The sequence below is a fragment of the Schistocerca cancellata genome, chromosome 9 (assembly GCF_023864275.1).
Source record: "Schistocerca cancellata isolate TAMUIC-IGC-003103 chromosome 9, iqSchCanc2.1, whole genome shotgun sequence".
NCBI classification, from domain to species: domain Eukaryota; kingdom Metazoa; phylum Arthropoda; class Insecta; order Orthoptera; family Acrididae; genus Schistocerca; species Schistocerca cancellata.
The window spans coordinates 366,722,285-366,744,353 of NC_064634.1; the positions used below are offsets into that span (position 1 = coordinate 366,722,285).

The window sequence follows — 22,069 nt, forward strand, 5'->3', positions numbered from 1 at the left end:
TGATGTTCGCATCCGTGTTTGGCGACATCGCGGTGAACGCACATTGGAAGCGTGTATTCGTCATCGCCATACTGGCGTATCACCCGGCGTGATGGTGTGGGGTGCCATTGGTTACACGTCTCGGTCACCCTTTGTTCGCATTGACGCCACTTTGAACAGTGGACGTTACATTTCAGATGTGTTACGACCCGTGGCTCTACCCTTCATTCGATCCCTGCGAATCCCTACATTTCAGCACTATAATGCACGACCGAATGTTGCAGGTTCTGGATACAGAAAATGTTCGGCTGCTGCCCTGGGCAGCACATTCTCCAGATCTCTCACTAATTGAAAGCGTCTGGTCAATGGTGGCCGAGCAACTGGCTCGTCACAATACGCCAGTCACTAATTTGATGAACTGTGGTAAAGTGTTAAAGCTGCATGGTCAGCTGTACCTGTACACGCCATCCAAGCTCAGTTTGACTCAATGCGCAGGCGTATCAAGGCCATTATTACGGCCAAAGGTGGTTGTTCTGGGTACTGATTTCTCAGGATCTATGGACCCAAATTGCGTGAAAATGTAATCACATGTCAATTCTAGTATAATATATTTGTCCAATGAATACCCGTTTATCATCTGCATTTCTTCTTGATGTAGCAATTTTAATGGCCAGTAGTGTATAAAGCAACTATGTCTGTGCATGACAAACCGTGTGCTGTAATATCGTTTCCAATTTAAAAAGTTTGTCCGCACATGGAGCAGCATCTCCGTCAGCACGACAATGCCAGACCACACACGAACGCTGCGATATCTGCAACAAATCGACGCCTTGGGTTCTTCCTCACAGATCATCCTCGACACACTTCCGATTTCGCCTCACCCGATTTTCATCTGTTTCCAGAAATGAAAGAGCACCTTCGAGGATTTCACTTTGACAGTGATGAAGCGGTGCAAGAACAGGTGGTGTTGTTGCTCCGTCAACAAAGTCAACCATTTTACACTGATTGTATCAACAAAATGGTCTCTCATTGGGAGAAAGTGTGTTCGTCTCCAGGGTGACTGTGTTGAGAAATTGGGAAATAAATGTGGAGACATGAAGAATAAAGTTGTAGAATGTTAATAATATTTGTTTTTTTAGAAAGCTTTCAGACTTTTAACACAAAAATATCGGAGGGATTACTTTTCAATAAGCAGTCGTTTAACAGTTTTATCGTCGGTTCTCTAGTATCACGGGGTAGGAAGTAGGTGATCTTATCAGTTTCAGGCCCGACATCAATTGCATATACTGGGTGATCAAAAAGTCAGTATAAATTTGAAAACTTATAGACCACGGAATAATGCAGATAGAGAGGTAAAAATTGACACATATGCTTGGAATGACATGGGGTTTTATTAGAACCAAAAAAACGTTCACAAAATATCCAACAGATGGTGCTGGACAGCAAAACGTCAGTGACTGCTACCGTGACGGGTGAGAGGTACGCCGATATGTTACAGAATCGCATCATCCACAGCCTGGCTGATAAACACCTGCTGGAACTTACTGTGTTTATGCAGGATGGCGCTCCACCCCATATTGCTAGACGCGTGGAAGATATCTTGTCCGTGTCGTTTAGTGATGATCGTGTGCTCAGCCGCCACTTTCGTCATGCTTGGCCTCCCAGGTCCCCAGACCTCAGTCCGTTCGATTATTGGCTTTGGGGTTATCTGAAGTCGCAAGTGTATCGTGATCGACCGACATCTCTAGGGATGCTGAAAGACAACATCCGACGCCAATGCCTCACCATAACTCCGGGCATGCTTTACAGTGCTGCTCACAACATTATTCCTCGACTACAGCTATTGTTGAGGAATGATGGTGGACATATTGAGCATTTTCTGTAAAGAACATCATCTTTACTTTGTCTTGTTAGTTATTGCTATTCTGATCAGATGAAGCGCCATCTGTCGGACATTGTTTGAACGTTTGTATTTTTTGTTGTTGTTGGTTCTAATAAAACCCCATGTCATTCCAAGCATGTGTGTCAATTTGTATCTCTCTATCTACATTATTCCGTGATTTATTCAGTTTTCAAATTTATACTGACTTTTTGATCACCCGGTACATACACAGCGTAAGACATTCCGAATATTTTATGTATTTATTTACTTACCTGGCAAGACTAAGGCCTTTAGGCCTTCTTTATATGTAACCAGCGTTCGAAGTATTATCGATTATATTCTTCGGGAGTAGCGCGTTGTAAGATTTATGTAACACGCAGCATTATAAAACGTCTAGCAGATACTAAAGTACAGAAAGTTAACACAGTTTACAGTCCTTCACGAATACAGCAATAGAAACAACTTACTTGAAGACAGATTTAAGGTACGAGAGTCAGCAGCAATGGTCGTCGAGGAAGGTTTGGCGGGAGGGGAGGAGGGAGGGTGGGGGGAAAGAGGAAGACAGTTGAAGAGAAGAAATGTCAAACGATCGAAGTGCCATTTTTCCAAAAAATGCGATATGCGAGCGAGGTGCTGCAGTGGTTAGCACACTCGACTCGAATTCGATAGGGCGACGGTTAAAATGCGCGTCCGACCATCCAGATTTAGGTTTTCTGTGATTTCCCTAAATCGCTCCAGACAAATGCCGGGATAATTCCTTTGAAAGGGCACTGCCGATTTCCTTACCCATCCTTGACACAATCCGAGCTTGTTCTCCGTCTCTAATAACCTCGATGTCGACGGGACGTTGAAGCCAGTCTTCCTTCCTTCTTCTTCCTTCGTTTGTCTGTTGCATATCCCAGACTTATTAAAAGTGCCAAATCGTGGAAAAAACGTTTAAAACATACATTACTAGATGGCACATGGTCTTTATGCGAAGCAGTGCTTCCGTCCAATTTCCAAGTGTCATACGTTAAGGTGTCCTTTATGTAGTTGTTGCACAGTTTGTGTTGTACACCGAACGAATGTAATCTTGTCTATGTATCAGTAAAACATATGATCCCAAGAATGGAGTTTTGTGAGAAACAGAAGTCGGTATTGAAAGATTTCCTTGAACTTAATTTTGTTAATCTCTCAGAGAAAAATTTAAAAGACAAGAGATGGTTTTTGCTGACTCCAGTTACTACCGTATTTCTGTACTGGCGTTGTCACGAATAAAACGCAGTATCCCTGTATTAATGGCACTTGAAAAAAAAACTTTCTTTTTCGCACTTAGAACCAACCAGTTCCCTGATATGGCCTCCAGAACGTTCTTTATAGATTACTTGTTTTCTAATTTGTCTCAGTTTTTGCACTTGATGGGGAGCAGCCTAATTCTGTGGTATCAGAAAACCGTCACAGGTTTTTTGGATAGAAATATCTTATGTACAAAAGTCGAAATATTGATTTTTTATTCGGCGGATAAATCTGAGATTTCGACTACTCTCTTAAGTGAACGGAGATGGGGGGGGGGGGGGGGGGGAAGAGAGTGACGCGACTAACAGAGAAATGAAAAGAGCGAGGAGAAGATGGAACAAGTTGCTTTATTGTTTGATGGAAGGAAAACTAGCCGTATTGGTTAATGTTTGGGGAAACTTTTTAAGGGTGACAGAACGCTTTGAACTAACAAAGAGACCGCGCCTTCATCATCGATTTCGTCATAGTTTGTGATACAAGCAGGGCTTGGACAGAAACAAAAGTGACGGAAGAGGGAACTCCAGATGACCAAGCGTTTAGAAAAATTAGCGTGTTTCGAGCGGGGCAGGCGAGGTGAGAGCCATTTATGTGAGCGTAGTTTACCACCAGCAGTTGGTGCAGCGGAAAAGAGTACAATACGGTAATCCGAAGGTTGTGGGGTCGATTTTCTGAGCGGAATGTTTTTTTTTATTTTTTATTTTCGGTTTTTACGTTACTACAAAAAAATGTTCAAATGGTGTGAAATCTTATGGGACTTAACTGCTAAGGTCATCAGTCCCTAAGCTTACACACTAGTTAACCTAAATTATCCTAAGTACAAACACACATATCCATGCCCGAGGGAGGACTCGAACCTCCGCCGGGACCAGCCACACTTCAGTCTGGAACCGCGCGACCGCTACGGTCGCAGGCCCCAATCCTGCCTCGAGCATGGCTGTGTATGATGTCCTTAGGTTAGTTAGGTTTAAGGAGTTCTAAGTTCTAGGCGACTGATGACCTCATATGTTAAGTCCCATAGTGCTCAGAGCCAATTTTGAACCAGCTGCACAGTCCATGAAAACGTTACTTACCCTGTAAATAAATCGAAATATATTGTATTTTATATTTGCTACGTTTCTAGCATTTGTAGACTTAGAGAAAGCTTTTGACATTGTTGACTGGAATACTCTCTTTCAAATTCTGAAGGTGGCAGGGGTAAAATACAGGTAGCGAAATGCTATTTACAATTTGTACAGAAACCAGATGGCAGTTATGAGAGTCGAGGGACATGAAAGGGAAGCAGTGGTTGGGAAGGGAGTGAGACAGGATTGTAGCCTCTCCCCAGTGTTATTCAATCTGTATATTGAGCAAGCAGTGAAGGAAACAAAAGAATAATTCGGAGTAGGTATTAAAATCCATGGAGAAGAAATAAAAACCTTGAGGTTCGCCGACGACATTGTAATTCTGTCAGAGACAGCAAAGGACTTAGAAGAGCAGTTGAACGGAATGGACAGTGTCTTGAAAGGATGTTATAAGATGAACATCAATAAAAGCAAAACGAGGATAATGAAATGTAGTCGAATTAAATCGGGTGATGCTGCGGGAATTAGATTAGGAAGTGAGAAGTTTAAAGTAGTAAAGGAGTTTTGCTATTTGGGGAGCGAAATAACTGATGATGGTCGAAGTAGAGAGGATATAAAATGTAGATTGGCAATGGCAATCAAAGCGTTTCTGAAGAAGAGAAATTTGTTAGCATCGAGTATAGATTTAAGTGTCAGGAAGTCGTTTCTGGAAGTATTTTTATGGAGTGTAGCCATGTATGGAAGTGAACATGGACGATAACTAGTTTGGACAAGAAGAGAATAGAAGCTTTCGAAACGTGGTGCTACAGAAGAATGCTGAAGATTAGATGGGTAAATCACATAACTAATGAGGAGGTATTGAATAGGATTGGGGAGAAGAGAAGTTTGTGGCACAACTTGACTAGAAGAAGGGATCGGTTGGTAGGACATGTTCTGAGGCATAAAGGGATCACCAATTTTGTATTGGAGGGCAGCGTGGAGGGGAAAAAATCGTAGAGGGAGACCAAGAGATGAATATACTAAGCAGATTCAGAAGGATGTGGGTTGCAGTAGGTACTGGGAGATGAAGAAGCTTGCACAGGATAGAGTATCATGGAGAGCTGCATCAAACCAGTCTCAGAACTGAAGACAACAACAACAACATTGTATTTTCAAGATGGAGGAGGTCCTCATGCATTATTAAAGTAATGCCCACCAAATGCACTCCGCTAGTCTAAACCATGCGATATCTATTTTTACCGCCAAGTAAAGAAGTTGAACATAAAATTTCAGAACTAATCTTAACTCATCGAGAGAGAGAAATAGAAATCAGAAGACTGCATCAAAATGCAAACCATTGTACATCACCAGCTATCCTCGCCAATATTTGGCGAAATGGCGCGTTACACGTGGCTCTCTGCCAAACTGTGCGATGAGAAAGAACATTTTATGGAAGTACACTAAATTTGTTTTTCTACAGAAAGTGAATACAACTATGTAATTACGAAAAGAAAGTTTATAACGTGTGAAAGATGGCGAGAATATTACAGCTTTCCCTGGTTTTACGATGAATATCATCCCAGCATGCGTAAATCATCAACTGTATCTAATTTTACACACGAAGTCCTCGTGTATACCTTACAGTCCTACCCTGAAAATTTATTTGCAATCCCATATTTTTCCTTTTCCTTTTTTCTTTACGCCATCTATGAAAATATTAATAAATCCAATGTACTGAGCATTGCTTCTATTTATCTTTGCAGTGGCCCGCATCTCGTGGTCGTGCGGTAGCGTTCTCGCTTCCCACGCCCGGGTTCCCGGGTTCGATTCCCGGCGGGGTCAGGGATTTTCTCTGCCTCGTGATGGCTGGGTGTTGTGTGATGTCCTTAGGTTAGATAGGTTTAAGTAGTTCTAAGTTCTAGGGGACTGATGACCATAGATGTTAAGTCCCATAGTGCTCAGAGCCATTTGAACCATCTTTGCAGTGTGGCGTAAAGGCTGATAATAATAACAATAAAAGTTTCCGCTTCGGAACGCAACCTCATGACCGTCGGATTACCGTTCTATCCTCCTTCCGCTGCCTGGAAACTACGCTAACGTAAATGACTGATGCCTCGATTATTTCGTTTTTCCAAACGTTTAGACATTTGAAGTTACCGCTGTCGTCACTTTCATTTCTGGCGAAGCCCTGTGTATAACATCAATTGCGACGCAATAGGTGATCACCTGAAGGCGCAGCCTTGTATGTACATTGATGTATGCACGCAATTTTTAACATTCATAGCTGCTGAATAACGGATGCGACTTTGTTATTTTATTGGAAGTATATTTCTTCCTGTGGCACTGGCAGGAGCCTTTGAAGAAGATTTCAACAACGTAACACGTATGGGACATGCCGAAACAGTAGGAAGATAAGGACACCATAACCAACTGTCCCACCGTCAGGACAAAAGGTCCGACCCACGAACTACTGCCCTGATGTACCAAATGTAAGCAAAGATCTAACCCTGGTGCGGCTGAAGCCCATCAGTCTTTCCTCTGCAGTTGCAATGATCAGATAACTTTCTCGCGAAGCTATTGATCCCTTGACAATGTGTTCTCCAACCAGGGCCGTTCTGAGAAGATTTTTCCACGCAAGTGACTTATCTACTGGGTGGCGCACGATAATTCAACTGATTTGTTTCATGAATAACACATTTGTTGTTGACAATATTTATAATTTATTGATGTAGAAGTAAAGAATACAGCTTGGAAATACAACCTAACGAATCACATGTTCAATATGACGGCCGTTTTGGTTTATGAAGTCGGGCAAGTGCATTTATTACGACTCTCCGACGCAAATCTTCTAAAATGGCGCGGCGTAACCTCAATGATGGCCCTAAGCTGCACTGCATTTTCGGATTTTCTGTGTCATACCTTCACTTTAAGGAACCCCCAAAGGAAGAGGTCACATATGTTGGTGTACGGGCTGTGGGTCAGCCACATTCCTCCTCCAGCTAACGTTCTGGAAATCTGTTTGACAATCCCTTAAGGCCAAGTCTTTCGTGTAAGATATCACGCACAACGTTGGCAGTATGGGGGCGTACTCCATCCTGCGTGAACCATTGTGTCTGCAATGGAAGGCATGGGGCCATGAGTTGAGGAAATAACTGGTTCGCAGCATGTGTAAATAGTGTTCACCGATTACTGTAGCATCGAAGATGATGCTGATGCTTTGGTTTGTGGGGCGCTCTACTGCGCTGTTACCAGCGCCCGTACAAATTCCCAACCTTTGCTCAGTTCCAGATCACCCCTTTCATGAATGATGAGAACAACACAAACACCCAGTCATCTCGAGCCAGCTGAAAATCCATGACCCTGCCGGGAATCGAACCCGGGACTCCGTGCTCGGGAAGCGTGAACGCGACCGCGAGACCACGAGCTGCGGACAGCATCGAAGAAGAACGGACCGTTCATTCCATGGTTTGACATTGAGCCCACACGCACACGTTCTCCTGTAGGTGTCTTTCATGTGGATTATTCGAGGAAGTTCACGCGCCCAGAATCGAACGTTCTGTTTATTCACCGTTCAGGTATAAATAATTTTCATCAGAGAACCTTGTGTTGTGTAGCACTGCCTCTTGGTCTTGCTCGATTGCCCACCTTGCAGTCTCCGCTCCTTATCTCTCGCAGTAAGCTTATGTGCCACAGACATCGTGTGTAGATACAAGCGAAGGTCGGATTGAATAACTGTTTGTACAGATCGGCGTGAAATTCCCAACTCGGCACTGGGCTACGAGTCAAAGAAACTTCAACTGCTTCAATTTTTTGCGGCCAATGCACGGTACGTGCATGTAACCGCAGCTGACACTCCAAAACAGATCCAGTACCTTCACATTTTTTATGTAATCTGCGTATTGTCTGAGGGTTGGGAGCCGACCGTGTGCCGAAATGAGCACTAAACCTGCTCTGTATCAATGTAACGCTGTTCGTTGCCATGAACAGTAAAAGAATCTTCGTCTTTTGTGCAACGGTCAACCGTCACTTGTCCGCCATCGCGGCAAACTGAAATGGCAGACTCAACGTAACCGATGAACTCGCAGTGACATCTGGCGTAATTTCTATGAACTGCACGAAGTTGAGCGCACAATTTGAAAGCTATTGCCCCAATAGTATACTTGTAGGATCAAAATTCAATCGAGTGATTTATGGTGCGCCACCCCGTATTAGCGACATCCCCCTCCACGCTCACTCTTTTTTTCACCGTACATTTTCACCCGTTGTGGTATGCACTGTATACAAACCTCGCACTAGGGTGCCCCTCTCAACTTGGTGCCCCAAATGGCCACTACTAACTGTGATCTGTCGTATTCAGAAATCGTACAGCTGTAAAGCCCCTCTCCGCTTGGCGTCCCAAGCGGTGGCTTGTCTCGCTTAGGACTTAAAGCAGCCCTAACAATGGTCGAAAAAGTGGGTACGGTTGACGTTTATGGCGAAAGTTGTTGACGTCTTAGAGCCGTACTTCACATGTATGCTGAAAAGTATCCTGATAGTGCCAAGCAGTCACGACCTGTCTCTGCAAATATTATAAAAAAGATTTCAAGAAACTGCAAGTGTCGATTGGTTGGCTCATTCTTGGGAGGGGACCAAACAGCGAGGTCATCGGTCCTATCGAATTAGGGAATTATAGGTTAGGAAGTCGGCAGTACCCTTTCACAGGAACCATCCCGTCATTCATCTGAAGCAATTTAGGGGAGTCACGGAAAACCTAAATCGGTATGGCCGGACGCGAGTCTGCCCGAATGCGAGTCCAGTGTGCTAACCACTCTGCCACCTCATACGGTAACTGAAAGTGTGAAGAATAAAATAAGCCAACCGAAAGCAGCAAGAGACGAGAGAGATAGTACTAACATTTTAACAGCAGTAATAGACGAGGCAGCTTGACCGTATGAGTAGTGTCAACCAAAAAAGTGTACTGCAAGTATGACATTCCCGCGCCTTTCATCCTTTCCACATTTACCTATATCAACACCCGCATGGCTATGACTTTTAAGATCGGCTATAATTAGGGACTGATGACCGTTGCAGTCTGGTCCCTTTAACCCCCACAAACCAACCAATCGGCTATAACTGCTAAGTGCTACGGTTTTTCTACGTTATATTTTGTTTACGGATGGACAGGTCATTTTCAGTCATTTGCACTACTGATCAACTGAAAATGCACTCTGAAGGAAGTCATTTTACTTATTTATTTATTTAATGATTGTTCCGTGGGACCAAATTAAGGAGAAGTCTCCATGGTCATGGAACGAGTCAATACATGAAATTATAACACGATAGTAGAAACAGATAAACGACGTTGGTCATACAGTATGTGGTGTGGGATTTCGAAAATGGGTCTCATTGTTCCCTGTTTTATTGATTGCACTCTATATAGCCACAAGTACCTACAGTTTCATACAAATATGCTGCCACAGTTATTGGAAGACATCCCAGTAGACGTAAGACTGTCCATGCGATAGCAGCCTGTACGACAGATGTCCGTTCATTCCGCGCAGATAACGACAGACTGTAACAGAGCATTTGGAAGTAACTGGATTGGTCGTTGGGGAACCACAAAATGCCCTATACGCTCACAGGACGTGAGACTTCTAGACTTGCACCTACTGGAAGAACTGAAGCAAGGGATCGACAAGAAAACAGCGAAGACCCTTGAAGGCATGAAATGCCATATAACATGGTCTTGTGTTGCAAAAAGTGCAGCAAAAAGTGCTGCAAAAAGTGCAGACGAAATTGTCTGTTGAGAATCGTTTTATAGCACGTACCGATCAAACAATATGACCGCTTTATATGAAAGTAATAACAATAAACATACGAATCCTACCAAAGGTACGTGTTTACTTTCATCTGGTTTAATAGCGCAGGCTTCTTTGGGATCTCTTCTCCTGACTATGTAACAAAGCTACAAATATTATCAGATCAAGTTGCATACATATTATGTCTTATAAGTCCTCTGTGAAAGCTCTTCCCAAAGCAATAGAAAGAAAACTATATTTCCATTAAAAAGATGGACGAGAGCGAGTAGGTTGCGCGCCGTCAGAGTTCCATACAAACTTAATTATGTTTATTGATGATAAAAAAAATGTATTGCGGTTCAATGGGTTGGTACACGTCTTTCTACTGCACGTCACTTCGGCGACCTGCGTGTCTGCGTGTCTCTAACCTATCAAAGTTCTCCAATCGGGGAAAGGGGACCTACAATTTAACGTGGAGACCCTTCCCCTCGTTGAGAGGTGGAGAGTAATATGAAGAAGTAAAGATTCGATCCCGTGATCTCTCGACAGGTTCCAATGTCTGATATTTGTTTTGTAAAAAAAAGCCGACTTTTCTTGTTGCACTGTATTTTGTTTCTCCCAGACGAGGTTCGTCTTTTTTACTTTAAGGCTTCTTGTGTGGGATCTAGAATGATATAGTTTTGTTTTGATGTGTGTTATTTGTAGATTATAAAACACTTCACGATTCGTTTTTATGTAAAAATTGATTACTTACAGTTCTTCGCGTTTTTGGTTGGCGTCTGCGTTTCCTCCATCTGGCTACATGCTGAAGATCGCACTACCTTTTCATTTACGAAACATTATCACGTTTGAATGTTCCGAACTTTTTTTTCAGTTTTCATATTGTTTGCTTTGTTGTTGTGGAGCATTATTAGTCTCCTGTCACTAGTTATACATATTTGATCGAAAACTTTGATTCAAAGGTGTAACTTCTGTGAGTTCACTATATGTCTCAACCTATTTGATTTGTTTACATTCATGTTGCTAACCTAACGAAGTATATGCTGAACACTAACGTCCATTCATTTCTGTTATTTCTGCTATGTTTATCTCTCTCTCTCTCTCTCTCTCTCTCTCTCTCTCTATATATATATATATATATATATATATATATATATATGTGTGTGTGTGTGTGTGTGTGTGTGTGTGTGTGTGTGTGTGTGTGCATAGTGAAAGAGTGTGTATACATACGGATTAGTATTTTGCGTGTGTGTAAGAGAGAGAAAGAGAGTATATGTATTTTGTGTATGTTTGCTGGGGGGGAGGGGGGCTGTTTATGGTTATTCATAGCGAGTTGTAGAACGATGAATATGAATGTACTAGATGCCTGAGAGTGGTTGAAAGTTTTGGTGTTCAGCGGACTTAAGTTTTGGTTTAAATGTTTAGTGGAAGACTTCATGAACAAGTGAGTGGAAAAGGGTTGGATGGTGTTATCATTATTACTGTGAGTGTTACTCTATCATTTTATCTAGTAGTGTAAACAATGAGTTGTCTGACATGTGTACTTAATCATCCAGCGGAGTTTTCCTTTCTGCTTTGGTTTTCGGTATGTGGTAATTTTCTTGCAAAATTAGGAAGTGTTTTTTATTGTTGATTCTAATTATTTTTATGTCTTCTTCTCTAGTAGTAGGATAGTGATTGTGTTCTCTTAGGTGTTCTGCAAATGTGGTTTGTCCTATATCTCCAAACTCTCATTTATGTTAAATGTATCCACCACCACAAGTGTTACACTGCAACTGATATATATACACTGCAACTGATATATACCTGCTTTTGGTATATGTCTCTGTTTTTTGTCAATTTTGGGGTGTATTTTTAGATCGAATTCTCCGTTGTGTATCTATGTTTGTCCTGTCTTTTAAAAATGAAGGTGATTTTATATGTGAGTTAGTATTTGTATATCATTGTGTACCATTTTGTGCTTTCTCTTCTATTTTCCTGATTATCGTGTGTAGTTCTTATGGTAATGAGTGTACGTGATTGTGTTTGTTTTTGTTGTGTTATTGTTGTCGTTTTGTGTCTCCTGCTTTTATTCTACTTTTAATTTTGTTGCTTAGCTTTGTGGCTATTTTACTATTGTAACCTTTGTCTTTGGCTATCTGCAGGATTATGTCAGGTTCTGTTTGTTACGGACCATTTGTCGAAGAGCTGCTTGCTTTTGTGAGTATGGGTGGTTCGAGGATTGGGAAATGATAATGTCAGTTGCTGTGAGTTTACAGTAAATTTCAAACATATGCTTATTGTTTTGTTTTTTAATTGTTATATACAGAAAGTTAATTTGGTTAGTCTGTACCCTTTCAATTGTGAATTTTATGTTTTTATGTATCTTAATAATGTCAGTATGAAATTTTTGAGTTTTTGTTTGTGGTTCGTCTGTTAAGCACATAATGTCATCCATATACCTGAACCAATATCATATGTTATATTCTTTTGCTACTGTTTTGTGACAATGATCTGTTCAGTGTGGTTTACAAAAGTATTCGCTAAGGTTCCTGAAGCTGGGGACACGATTGCTAATCTAGTTTCTTGTGAAAAATTTCATTATTAAATTGGCACTAATTTTGTTATGTTATGAGATTTATTAACGTATTTCGTTAATCGGTTCATCAGGGTGCTGACTATGTGTTTTCAGGTTTTTATCTATGATTTCTATTGTTTTTGGTACTGCTATGTTGGAAAACATGCTTTCCGTATCAAATGAGAGGACTGTTGCCATGTCTGGAATTTTTATATATTGTATTTGGTGTATTAGCTGTCTAGTGTTTTTAAGGGTTCTATCCTCCTCTAAATTGAAATTTTCAGACAATATCTGTAACAAGTACCGTGCAGGCTTGTACGTGGGGGTTTTCTGAAATCCAATATTGGCCTCACAGGAAGATTCGCTTTATCCTTGGTTGGCTTCCGAGGACAGCTGCAGTGGGATCATGTGTTCAAAATGTTCAAATGTGTGTGAAATCTTATGGGACTTAACAGCTAAGGTCATCAGTCCCTAAGCTTACACACTACTTAACCTAAATTATCCTAAGGACAAACACACACGCCCATGCCCGAGGGAGGACTCGAACCTCCGCCGGGACCAGCGGCACAGTCCATGACCGCAACGCCTTAGACCGCGGATCATGTGTGTCAGCTTTCTTTTATCCGTGTAATCGAGTATGATGTCTATATTTTTCAGAGTGTTTTACTTTTCTGGAATGTGTTTTTTACGTTTGATTTTAATTTTGTAATGTTATTTTATGAGATGAATTTTTGTGGTTTTTCAATGTGTTGTTCTTTGTCTGTAAGTACTACTGCGTTTCCCTTCTTTGCTTTTGTAATGACGATAGTTTCGTTTTGAAGTTTTGTCTAAGTTATCTGAACGATACTGATTCTATGTAAAGGCAAAACGTTTCTGAGAGAAATGGTGGTCTCTATTTACAAAACAAATATTTCGTGCTTGCTACGGAGGGTGGCCACGCAAACAAACTTGTCCGATGAGTCATTTTGCGAATATCAAAATATGTGACATATATAGCCGTATCTTTTGATTGCATTGACCTAGAAACTTTTAATTATTTACACTGCCAACGGGCCGTATACTTAATACTCTACTCATCATAAGAATGAACCTGATGTAAACATTACGCCGTGTATTCTTCCGCGTTTGCTTGAATCTCATTGGATTTCCTTTCACGTGGAGCGGAAGCAAACTCTGACCAGTACAGTCTAGTAGCATCTTAAGTGTACATTTTATGCTGTGTTACACGCACATAGATTGAGCGATAATGCGGGACAGCAGCTTTACTGGCGCGTTAAACTTGGATAGCACTGGCCAAACAGCTCGTCCAACAAGCCTACAACGATGTGAGCAGGTGCTGTTCAGACGTAAATAAGAGACGAGCAAAGAAACATGATGGATTCGAACATCGCTTAATTTTTAAAGAGAATGAAATAATATTTGGCAATATCGAGCGCTTCTTAGATGGCCACACGGAAATCATAAAATGTTCTCGTTCTCACCTGACATAGGATTCTAATTAGAAACAAGAGTGATGAAAATTCCTAACTTAAACACAGGGTAATTTTTCTGAGCGAGCTACGCAGGAATTTCATCGTACTGTTGAATATTGAAACCACTGAAGGTATTAATTAGTCGTGTGGTACTGTCTTATCTCCTTCCCTATCCGAATGCCAGAAATACATTTCACTTCTGGAACTCATCTGCTACGTTGATAACGAGTCGATCAACAACCATATGCGCGAATCCAACCAGGCACCGTCATTTTTTCCTCCTCTTTTATGACGTGCCGTTGTATAACCCGCCAGCGTTCGGCAGTGATATGTCAAAAAGCTGCGTGCGTTAGTTTCAGTACGTCCGGCAGCTTAACAATCCTGATATTTCTCGGGCCAAATCCCTTAACTTGGCTCCATATCAGTTCTGCAGGGCTCGTATTGTAATGCTACAGAGCAAATGTAAAAATGCAGCATTTGGAAGGTGTGCTCGATGCTGTGAAAATGTTTGCTCTTCATGTTTCTACGACACTTATCTACAACTGTGGTATAAAACAGTGGACATAGCGCAAATAAAGAGTATCTGGTTCTTCATTTTTGCCTTAAAAATTAAATTATGTTTTCTTCTCTAGTACGCTACAGATTCCGCTATTCGTCCTGCTTGTACTCTGTCTCAGCTGTATGTAATACAGTCCCTCAGAAAACTTTAATGTCGATTATCTCTGCAAATTTATGAAAAAATTTCCCAAGTCCAAGAATCCAAAGGTGATTGCCTCTTAAATTCGCGGGGTCGAAACGATACATATCGAACGTGCGATCCTAAATCGATAACGCGACTCTGGTGGCGAGCGTTTTGAGTATGTTTAAGGTTGTCACTGAAGCAACGACAAAAGAAGAGCGTTACAAAAATACTTGTAATTACAAAGGAGACGACTTACCTTACGAGTTGTCGGTGTTGTCGTCCGTCAAAGTCCATGTGATGTGTACGTTACGGGAACAATTCCCTTTTTGTCATTAATCCTCGGAGGTGTGTAACTTGGAGCAACTAAGGGAACGACGGGAAACAGATAAAAATGACGATCACAAATAATTGATCATAACGCCCACCACCAGAATCGCGTGATCGATTTAGGATCGCACTTTCGATATGTATCGTTTGGACGCCGCGACTTCGAGAGGCAATTATTCTTGGAAATTAACAAATTTAAGAACAACCTATTTCTCGGCCCTTTTTTACCGTTTTCCATACGCATGTTTCAGTAAAGAACAGGAAGTAGCGTCAGCCGTTTTCATATTGCGTATTAACAATCAGAGCAAAACAGTGCAGATGCTGTGACTGAACACGATTTTTCAAATAAAAACTACGCAGCTAAAGCGCGTTTAAGGTAGGTTGACCAAACGTCCCGGAAAACCGGAATTGTCCCGGTTTTCATCCCTGTGTTCCGGTGTCCCGAAAATTTGTTTCGGGATGCTCAAAAGTCCCGGAATTCAGTTTTTAAATACATTTCGTGAAACTTTCTCAAATTTTTGGGATTTCGCTGTATTAAAGGAAATACAACACAAGAAATTAATATATTTTAGCTTATTTGTCTAAAACCTCCATTGTCCCGTACTAGTAATCACAGTATCGGTATTGATACACTCAGGCAATAATTTACTTTGAGCGGTACTTACCAAGAAGTAGCAAGTTGTGTTATTGTATCAGAGCTATGAAACCGTCCGATTGTCGCGCCACTTACTCACAAACTCATTGTAAGAACAGTGTAGTAGTTGATGTTTTGTCAGACAAACTGCAATAGTTTTTTCTCATATTAGTGGTATTATTGCTGCAGTACTGTGAAACGCAATGCCGAAACGTGCCAGCAAGTTCAGTGACTGTTATTCCAAAGAATGGAATTTCATTAAGAAAGGTCGTTTTGATTACGAAGCAGAGTGTTCCGTATGTAACTGTTTTATTAGTATAAGTCATGGTGGACGTTCCGACATGGTTGATCACATCAGGTCAAAGAAACACATTAACAGATACAGTGCACCGAGCTGCAGTAAAACTCTACAAAATTATTTTGTGAAACATCAGTCAAGTGAAGAGACGAAAGTTCGAGCAGCCGAGCTTACACTAGCCTACCACACGGTAAAAAATCACCAAACTTATAGATCTAGTGATTGTACTAATACGCTTAACAGCATTATGTTTGATGATTCTTCCATTGCAAAAAAGTTTAGTTCAGCAAGAACTAAAGTGTCAGCCTTGGTGAAAGGAGTTATTGCTCCCCAGAGTGTAAAGGAAAGCCTTGAATACATCAAAAAGCCTTCTTTCTACAGGATATCCACTGATGCCAGCAATCATAAGGCCACTAAAATATTTCCGTTTGTTGTTCAATTTTTCGATATTAATCAGGGAATTCTTTTGAAGGTCAGTTCCCTACCTAATGAAACATCTGACGAAATTTCAAGATTTTGTATGAATACTATCGAAATGTTTGATCTTGAGAAAAATAAATGTGTGGCATTTTGTGGAGACAGCACCAACACAAACTTTGGTGGTTTAAAAAGACAAGGCAAATGCAACGTATTTACCAAATTAAAGGCAATATTGCATGAAAACATTGAAGACATAGGGTGCCCTGCACATGTTTTACACAATAGCGTACAGACATCTGCTGACAGTTTAAGATGTGATGTTGAAACTATCGTCATGAAGGTAGTATACTCACACTTTTACATATATACTGTTAGAACAGAGAGGCTTAAGGAGTTCTGTGATTATGTGGGAACTGAATATATGAATGTAATGTGTCACTCGAAAACTCGCTGGTTATCATTGTTTCCAGGAGTTGAAAGAGTAATCCGCCTGTTTGAACCGTTAAATATTTTTTCCTAAATGAAAACAAAGCCCCCAAAATATTGATTCAGTTTTTCAGTAACCCTTTAAGTGAAGCCTACTTATGGTTCATTCACAGTCAGCTTAGCACTTTGTAGCATGGGATAAAAGAAATTGAGGGAAGCACGAAAAGTGTAATAGAGGTAAATGATGTTTTGAAAAATACTGTGGAAACTGTTACTAAGAGGAGAGAGCAGTTTATTTCTTTTAATGTTAAATCTGTCCTTAAAAGAGCAGAAGTATCAGAAGCAACGGAAAGGAGTTTTAGAGAAGAAGTTAATAAGTTTTATGACGCTTGTGTAGACTATCTCAGCAAGTGGAGCGCCTCATATTTACCCTCATCGCCGGTGTTTGATTGGATGTTACTGAAGAGAGTGCCAAAATGGGAAAGCGTTGAAGAGACAGTTTCTTATTTGAAGAGTAAAGATGTAAGTAGGCTGTTTAGGTTCTTATATGTAGGCTGTTTAGGTTCTTATATTGGTAACGCCGCCGCCACGTAGCGCTCTGTATGAAAATCACTGGCTGTGCTGTGTGCAGTCTGTGGCTAGTTTGCATTGTTGTCTGCCATTGTAGTGTTGGGCAGCGGCAGCTGGATGTTAACAGCGCGTAGCGTTGCGCAGTTGGAGGTGAGCCGCCAGCAGTGGTGGATGTGGGGAGAGAAATGGCGGAGTTTTGAAATTTGTAAAAATGGATGTCATGAACTGCTGTATACATTATGACTTTTGATGACTATTAAGGTAAATACATTGTTTGTTCTCTATTAAAATCTTTCATTTGCTAACTATGCCTACTAGTAGTTAGTGCCTTCCGTAGTTTGAATCTGTTATTTAGCTGGCAGTAGTGGCGCTCGCTGTATTGCTGTAGCTTGAGTAACGAAGATTTTTGTGAGGTAAGTGATTTGTGAAAGGTATAGGTTAATGCTGGTCAGGGCCATTCTTTTGTAGGGATTTTTGAAAGTCAGATTGCGTTGCGCCTAAAAAATATTGTGTGTCAGTTTAAGGACAGTGATGTAAAAATTGTTCTAAGGGGACGTTTCAAAGAGACTGAAATCGATGATTCCATTCTCTTTGATCAGTTCGGCATACTGACAAATTTTGTTGAAGAAAGTCTTCACAAGTGGAATGATGAAAAAAAACACCATTGGAATGTCATAAGAAGTGGGTGAGTTGATTTTAAAAGCTGTGACTGTCTTCAGCATTACTCTGAGTTGATAATAATTCCAAGGTATTTATTTGCAATCCCAGCCCATAATGCCAATGTGGAAAGAATATTTTCATTCATGAATATCCAGTGGACTGATGAAAGAAACAGAATGGAGGTGGACACTCTTGAAGCAATCCTGCAGATCCTGCACAACTACAAAATGGATTGTACCGAGTTTTATCACTGTGTCTCAGAGAACAAAGACATGATCAAGAAGGCTGGAGACAGTGAAAAATACCCTTTTCTCCAAGGACAGTCAATTCCATCTACAAGTGCTCAGTAATATTAAAGCTCATGTTAATATTAATTGATTAAAAGTTGAATGGCTGTAAAATTTTGTAAAATCGTAATACATTTCTTTATTACTATATACGTTTATTAAATGTAATTAATTATACAGATAATCTACATTATATCAATCTTTTGTATCCTATTATTAGTTATAATAATCGGGTTAACAAAATGTATCAACAAAACATTAATATTTAAAATTAAGAAACCTGGGTACATGTGGAATGAGGTGTCCATTGGCACCCGAGTAAATGTGTCCCGGTTTTCACCGAAAATAATTTGGTCACCCTGGGTTAAGGAAAACGTTGATGGCTATTAATACTTTTGAATATCTTAAAGTTTCATTTAACTTAACTTAGTAATAATGTATCTAATACGTAAGTAGGACCTACTTCCAAGAGCGTAACAAAATGACTGTACGTGTGCTACTGCTTCTACCAATCATTGCATTTCTGTTTGTTTACATCAGGTTTATTCTTATGATGAACGGAGTATAGTACTTGATAAAATTTCATCTCGATACCTCCACCCGTACAAGTGAAAAAGGGGTCTTAACAATCAGACAACGAAGTGATCCTATTAGGGTTCCGTTTTTACAGATTGCGGTACGGAACTCTAAGAACAAAATCAGTTATTATTCGGCTGCTACAAGCGTTAAAAAGTACTTGCTATGTCAGAAAATTAGCCACATTATCCGCTGTAACTCTGTGAGAATCGCATCTTGACATATTTATTCATCCTAGGGCGAATGGCGAATAGTCGACTTCGCTTTATTGGGAAAATTTTAGGAATGTGGAGTCTAGTGAAGCAGGTGATACAACCCGTCGGCGTTGACCAATGACGTCAGAATTGCCCAGAGAACATTTATTACACAGATGAAAGAGCTGACAAGAATGTTCAGAAACAAAAGAATACGAGAGACGAAAAATATAGTTGACATATATAAAGGACAGTAGTATTTTCACGTTAAGGATATCGCGTTTTTATTTCGTATTATTTCCCTGGAAAATGAAAGGGAAAACTGGATGGAAAATATTGGTAGCATAGAACACATCACGTCATATATATATATATATATATATATATATATATATATATATATATATATATATATATATATGACGTGATGTGTTCTATGCTATGAAGCACGGGATACAAATTTTACATGTGTTGTTTATTTCGCCTCCGCTATCACTAGCAGTCTGTTCTTACGTAGATATTAGTAGTACCGATGGCAGAACGAGCTACGTACATAATATTTGTATCCCACGCTTCCGCTGACCTCTATATTTGTACACTGCTAAAGAAAACGTAGAAATGGACGTACGTTACATTTGCAACCGGTACCTCAGTTGAACTACGCGAAGAGGCAATAAGACGACACATATACAATTTGTACCCCGTACTTCACTATGGGGAACAGTTTTTTTTTTTTTTTTTTTTTTCGCCTTCGATGCTAATGTAATCCCACTCTGTACTTGAGCTATATAGCTATACACAACATTTGTATCCTGCTCTCCAGTTGACATATATTGGTAAATCTCTTCAATGTTCGAATACGTAGTGTCAGTGTGAAGGTCAACTGAAGGACGGGATACAACACAGAACTGTTTTATTGTCTATGGCTCGAAGTGAAGACGTTACTATTTATGAGTAATGTATGACGTCATTGGTGAAAGCCGACGGGTTGTATCCCCTGCATCACTAGACCCGGAATGTGTGTTTCACCTGTAAAGGAGAGCGCATACAAGACAGGACACTAGTTTGTTCCGTTGTTGAGTACTGCTCGAGTGTTCGGGATCATCATCAGTTGGGATCAGAGAAAGATGTCGATGCAATTCAGGCACGGGCTGCTAGATTTGTTACCGGTAGGTCAGAACAACACCCAAGTATTGGTGAAATGCTTCGGGGACTCGAATGGGAACCACTGGAGGGAAGCTGACGTTCTTCTTGACGAATACTATTGGGAAAATTTAGAGAGCCGCCATTTGAGGGTGGCTGCAGAACTATTCTACTGTCGCCATCGTTCGTTTCGCGTAAGGACCATGAAGATAATATCAGAGAGATTCGGGCTCGTACAGAGACATACAGACAGTCGTTTTTCCCTCGCTCTATTTGCGAGTAGAATGGGAAGGAAGAAGGAAAGAAGAAAAGGGCTAGTAGTCGTACAAGTTACCCCCCGCCCCCGTCATGCATCACATACCGGATGATCAAAAAGTCAGTATGAATTTGAAAACTGAATAAATCACGGAATAATGTAGATAGAGAGGTACAAATTGCCACACATGTTTGGAATGACATGGGGTTTTATTAGAACCAAAAAAATACAAAAGTTCAAAAAATGTCCGACAGTTGGCGCTTCATCTGATCAGAATAGCAATAATTAGCATAACAAAGTAAAGATGATATTCTTTACACGAAATGCTCAATATGTCCACCATCATTCCTCAACAATAGCTGTAGTCGAGGAATAATGTTATGAACAGCACTGTAAAACATGTCCGGAGTTATGGTGAGACATTGGCGTCGGATGTTGTCTTTCAGCATCCCTAGAGATGTCGGTCGTTCACGATATACTTGCGACTTCAGGTAACCCCAAAGCAAATAATTGCACGGAGTGAGGTCTGGGGACCTGGGAGGCCCAGCATGACGAAAGTGGCTGCCTGAGCACACGATCATCACCAAACGACGCGGGCAAGAGATCTTTCACGCATCTAGCAATGCTTTTTTTTTTTTGTTCTAATAAAACCCCATGTTATTCCAAGCATGTGTGTCAATTTTTACCTCTCTATCTACATTATTCCGTGGTTTATTAAGGTTTCAAATTTATACTGACTTTTTGATCACCCGGTATATGGTGGCTTGCGGAGTGTCTATGTAGATGTAGTTGTAGACCTGCCTTAGCTGCCCCACTGTGTATACTTCATGGCCGACCTTGCAGTAAAGTCTTCTACGTAGCATTTTTGGCAAATCCATTACAAAGCTTTTGAATCTATTTTAACTAAAGAAGCTGAAGTAGTCCTGTAAAATAAGTATACGAAAATAAAAATTCTTGTACGCAATTTAATGAAAATGACGTTGTGATCTGTGAAATATTTGTCTCGGTAATTCACGCACCACAGGAAATCTTCGCAGTTTGCACCTAAGAACAGACACAGCTGTCTTAAATAAAACCGTTCAAACGAAATTTCTATAGCGCTCTTGCTAAGTTCTACATCTGTTCAGAGGATAGTGGGAAAATATTTACGTGTTTTAGTTGGTCCTGTAACTTGTTAATAGTAATGTAAGTTCCAAAATAATTTTGTGAAATGGGGCAGCCTGCTGAACTGATTGGATGGATGTTATCTCACTATACGGGACTCTTAGCTAGCATATTCCATTATTCTGTGCATATAGAAATCGCAGTTAATGACGGAAAGCATGATTCTCGAGTGAAGAATCACGTGTCCTCATGAGACGTAGCTTACCGACATGTGCTCCTTCAGGTGCTTCTTCTGCCATTCCGGTCAGTATTTTTCACAAATTTTGAAATATAATGACGCAAAAATATGCGCGTAAGAAACTCCGTTTCGCGAAGAGAAAAAAATATAACGTAAAAAATAATACGTCTGCACTAGCTCCCTAACACCGGAAAGCCTAGTTTCAATAACAATGACGTTGTTTTGTTTTCTGTCAATCACGTGACAACTTCTTAAACAGTATTCTTTGGCGT

At 40.6% G+C, this 22,069-nt stretch overlaps 1 protein-coding gene across 1 annotated transcript in view; it reads right to left on the reverse strand.

The window, feature by feature from the left end:
• LOC126101420 (coiled-coil domain-containing protein 96-like) overlaps positions 1 to 21,858 on the reverse strand; it is a 188,040-nt gene extending 166,182 nt beyond the window's left edge. Inside the window, exon 1 of the mRNA XM_049912081.1 lies at positions 21,825 to 21,858. Coding sequence (XP_049768038.1) covers positions 21,825 to 21,858 — 34 coding nt within the window. The remainder of the gene's footprint in view (positions 1 to 21,824) is intronic.
• Between the last annotated feature and the right edge of the window lie 211 nt (positions 21,859 to 22,069).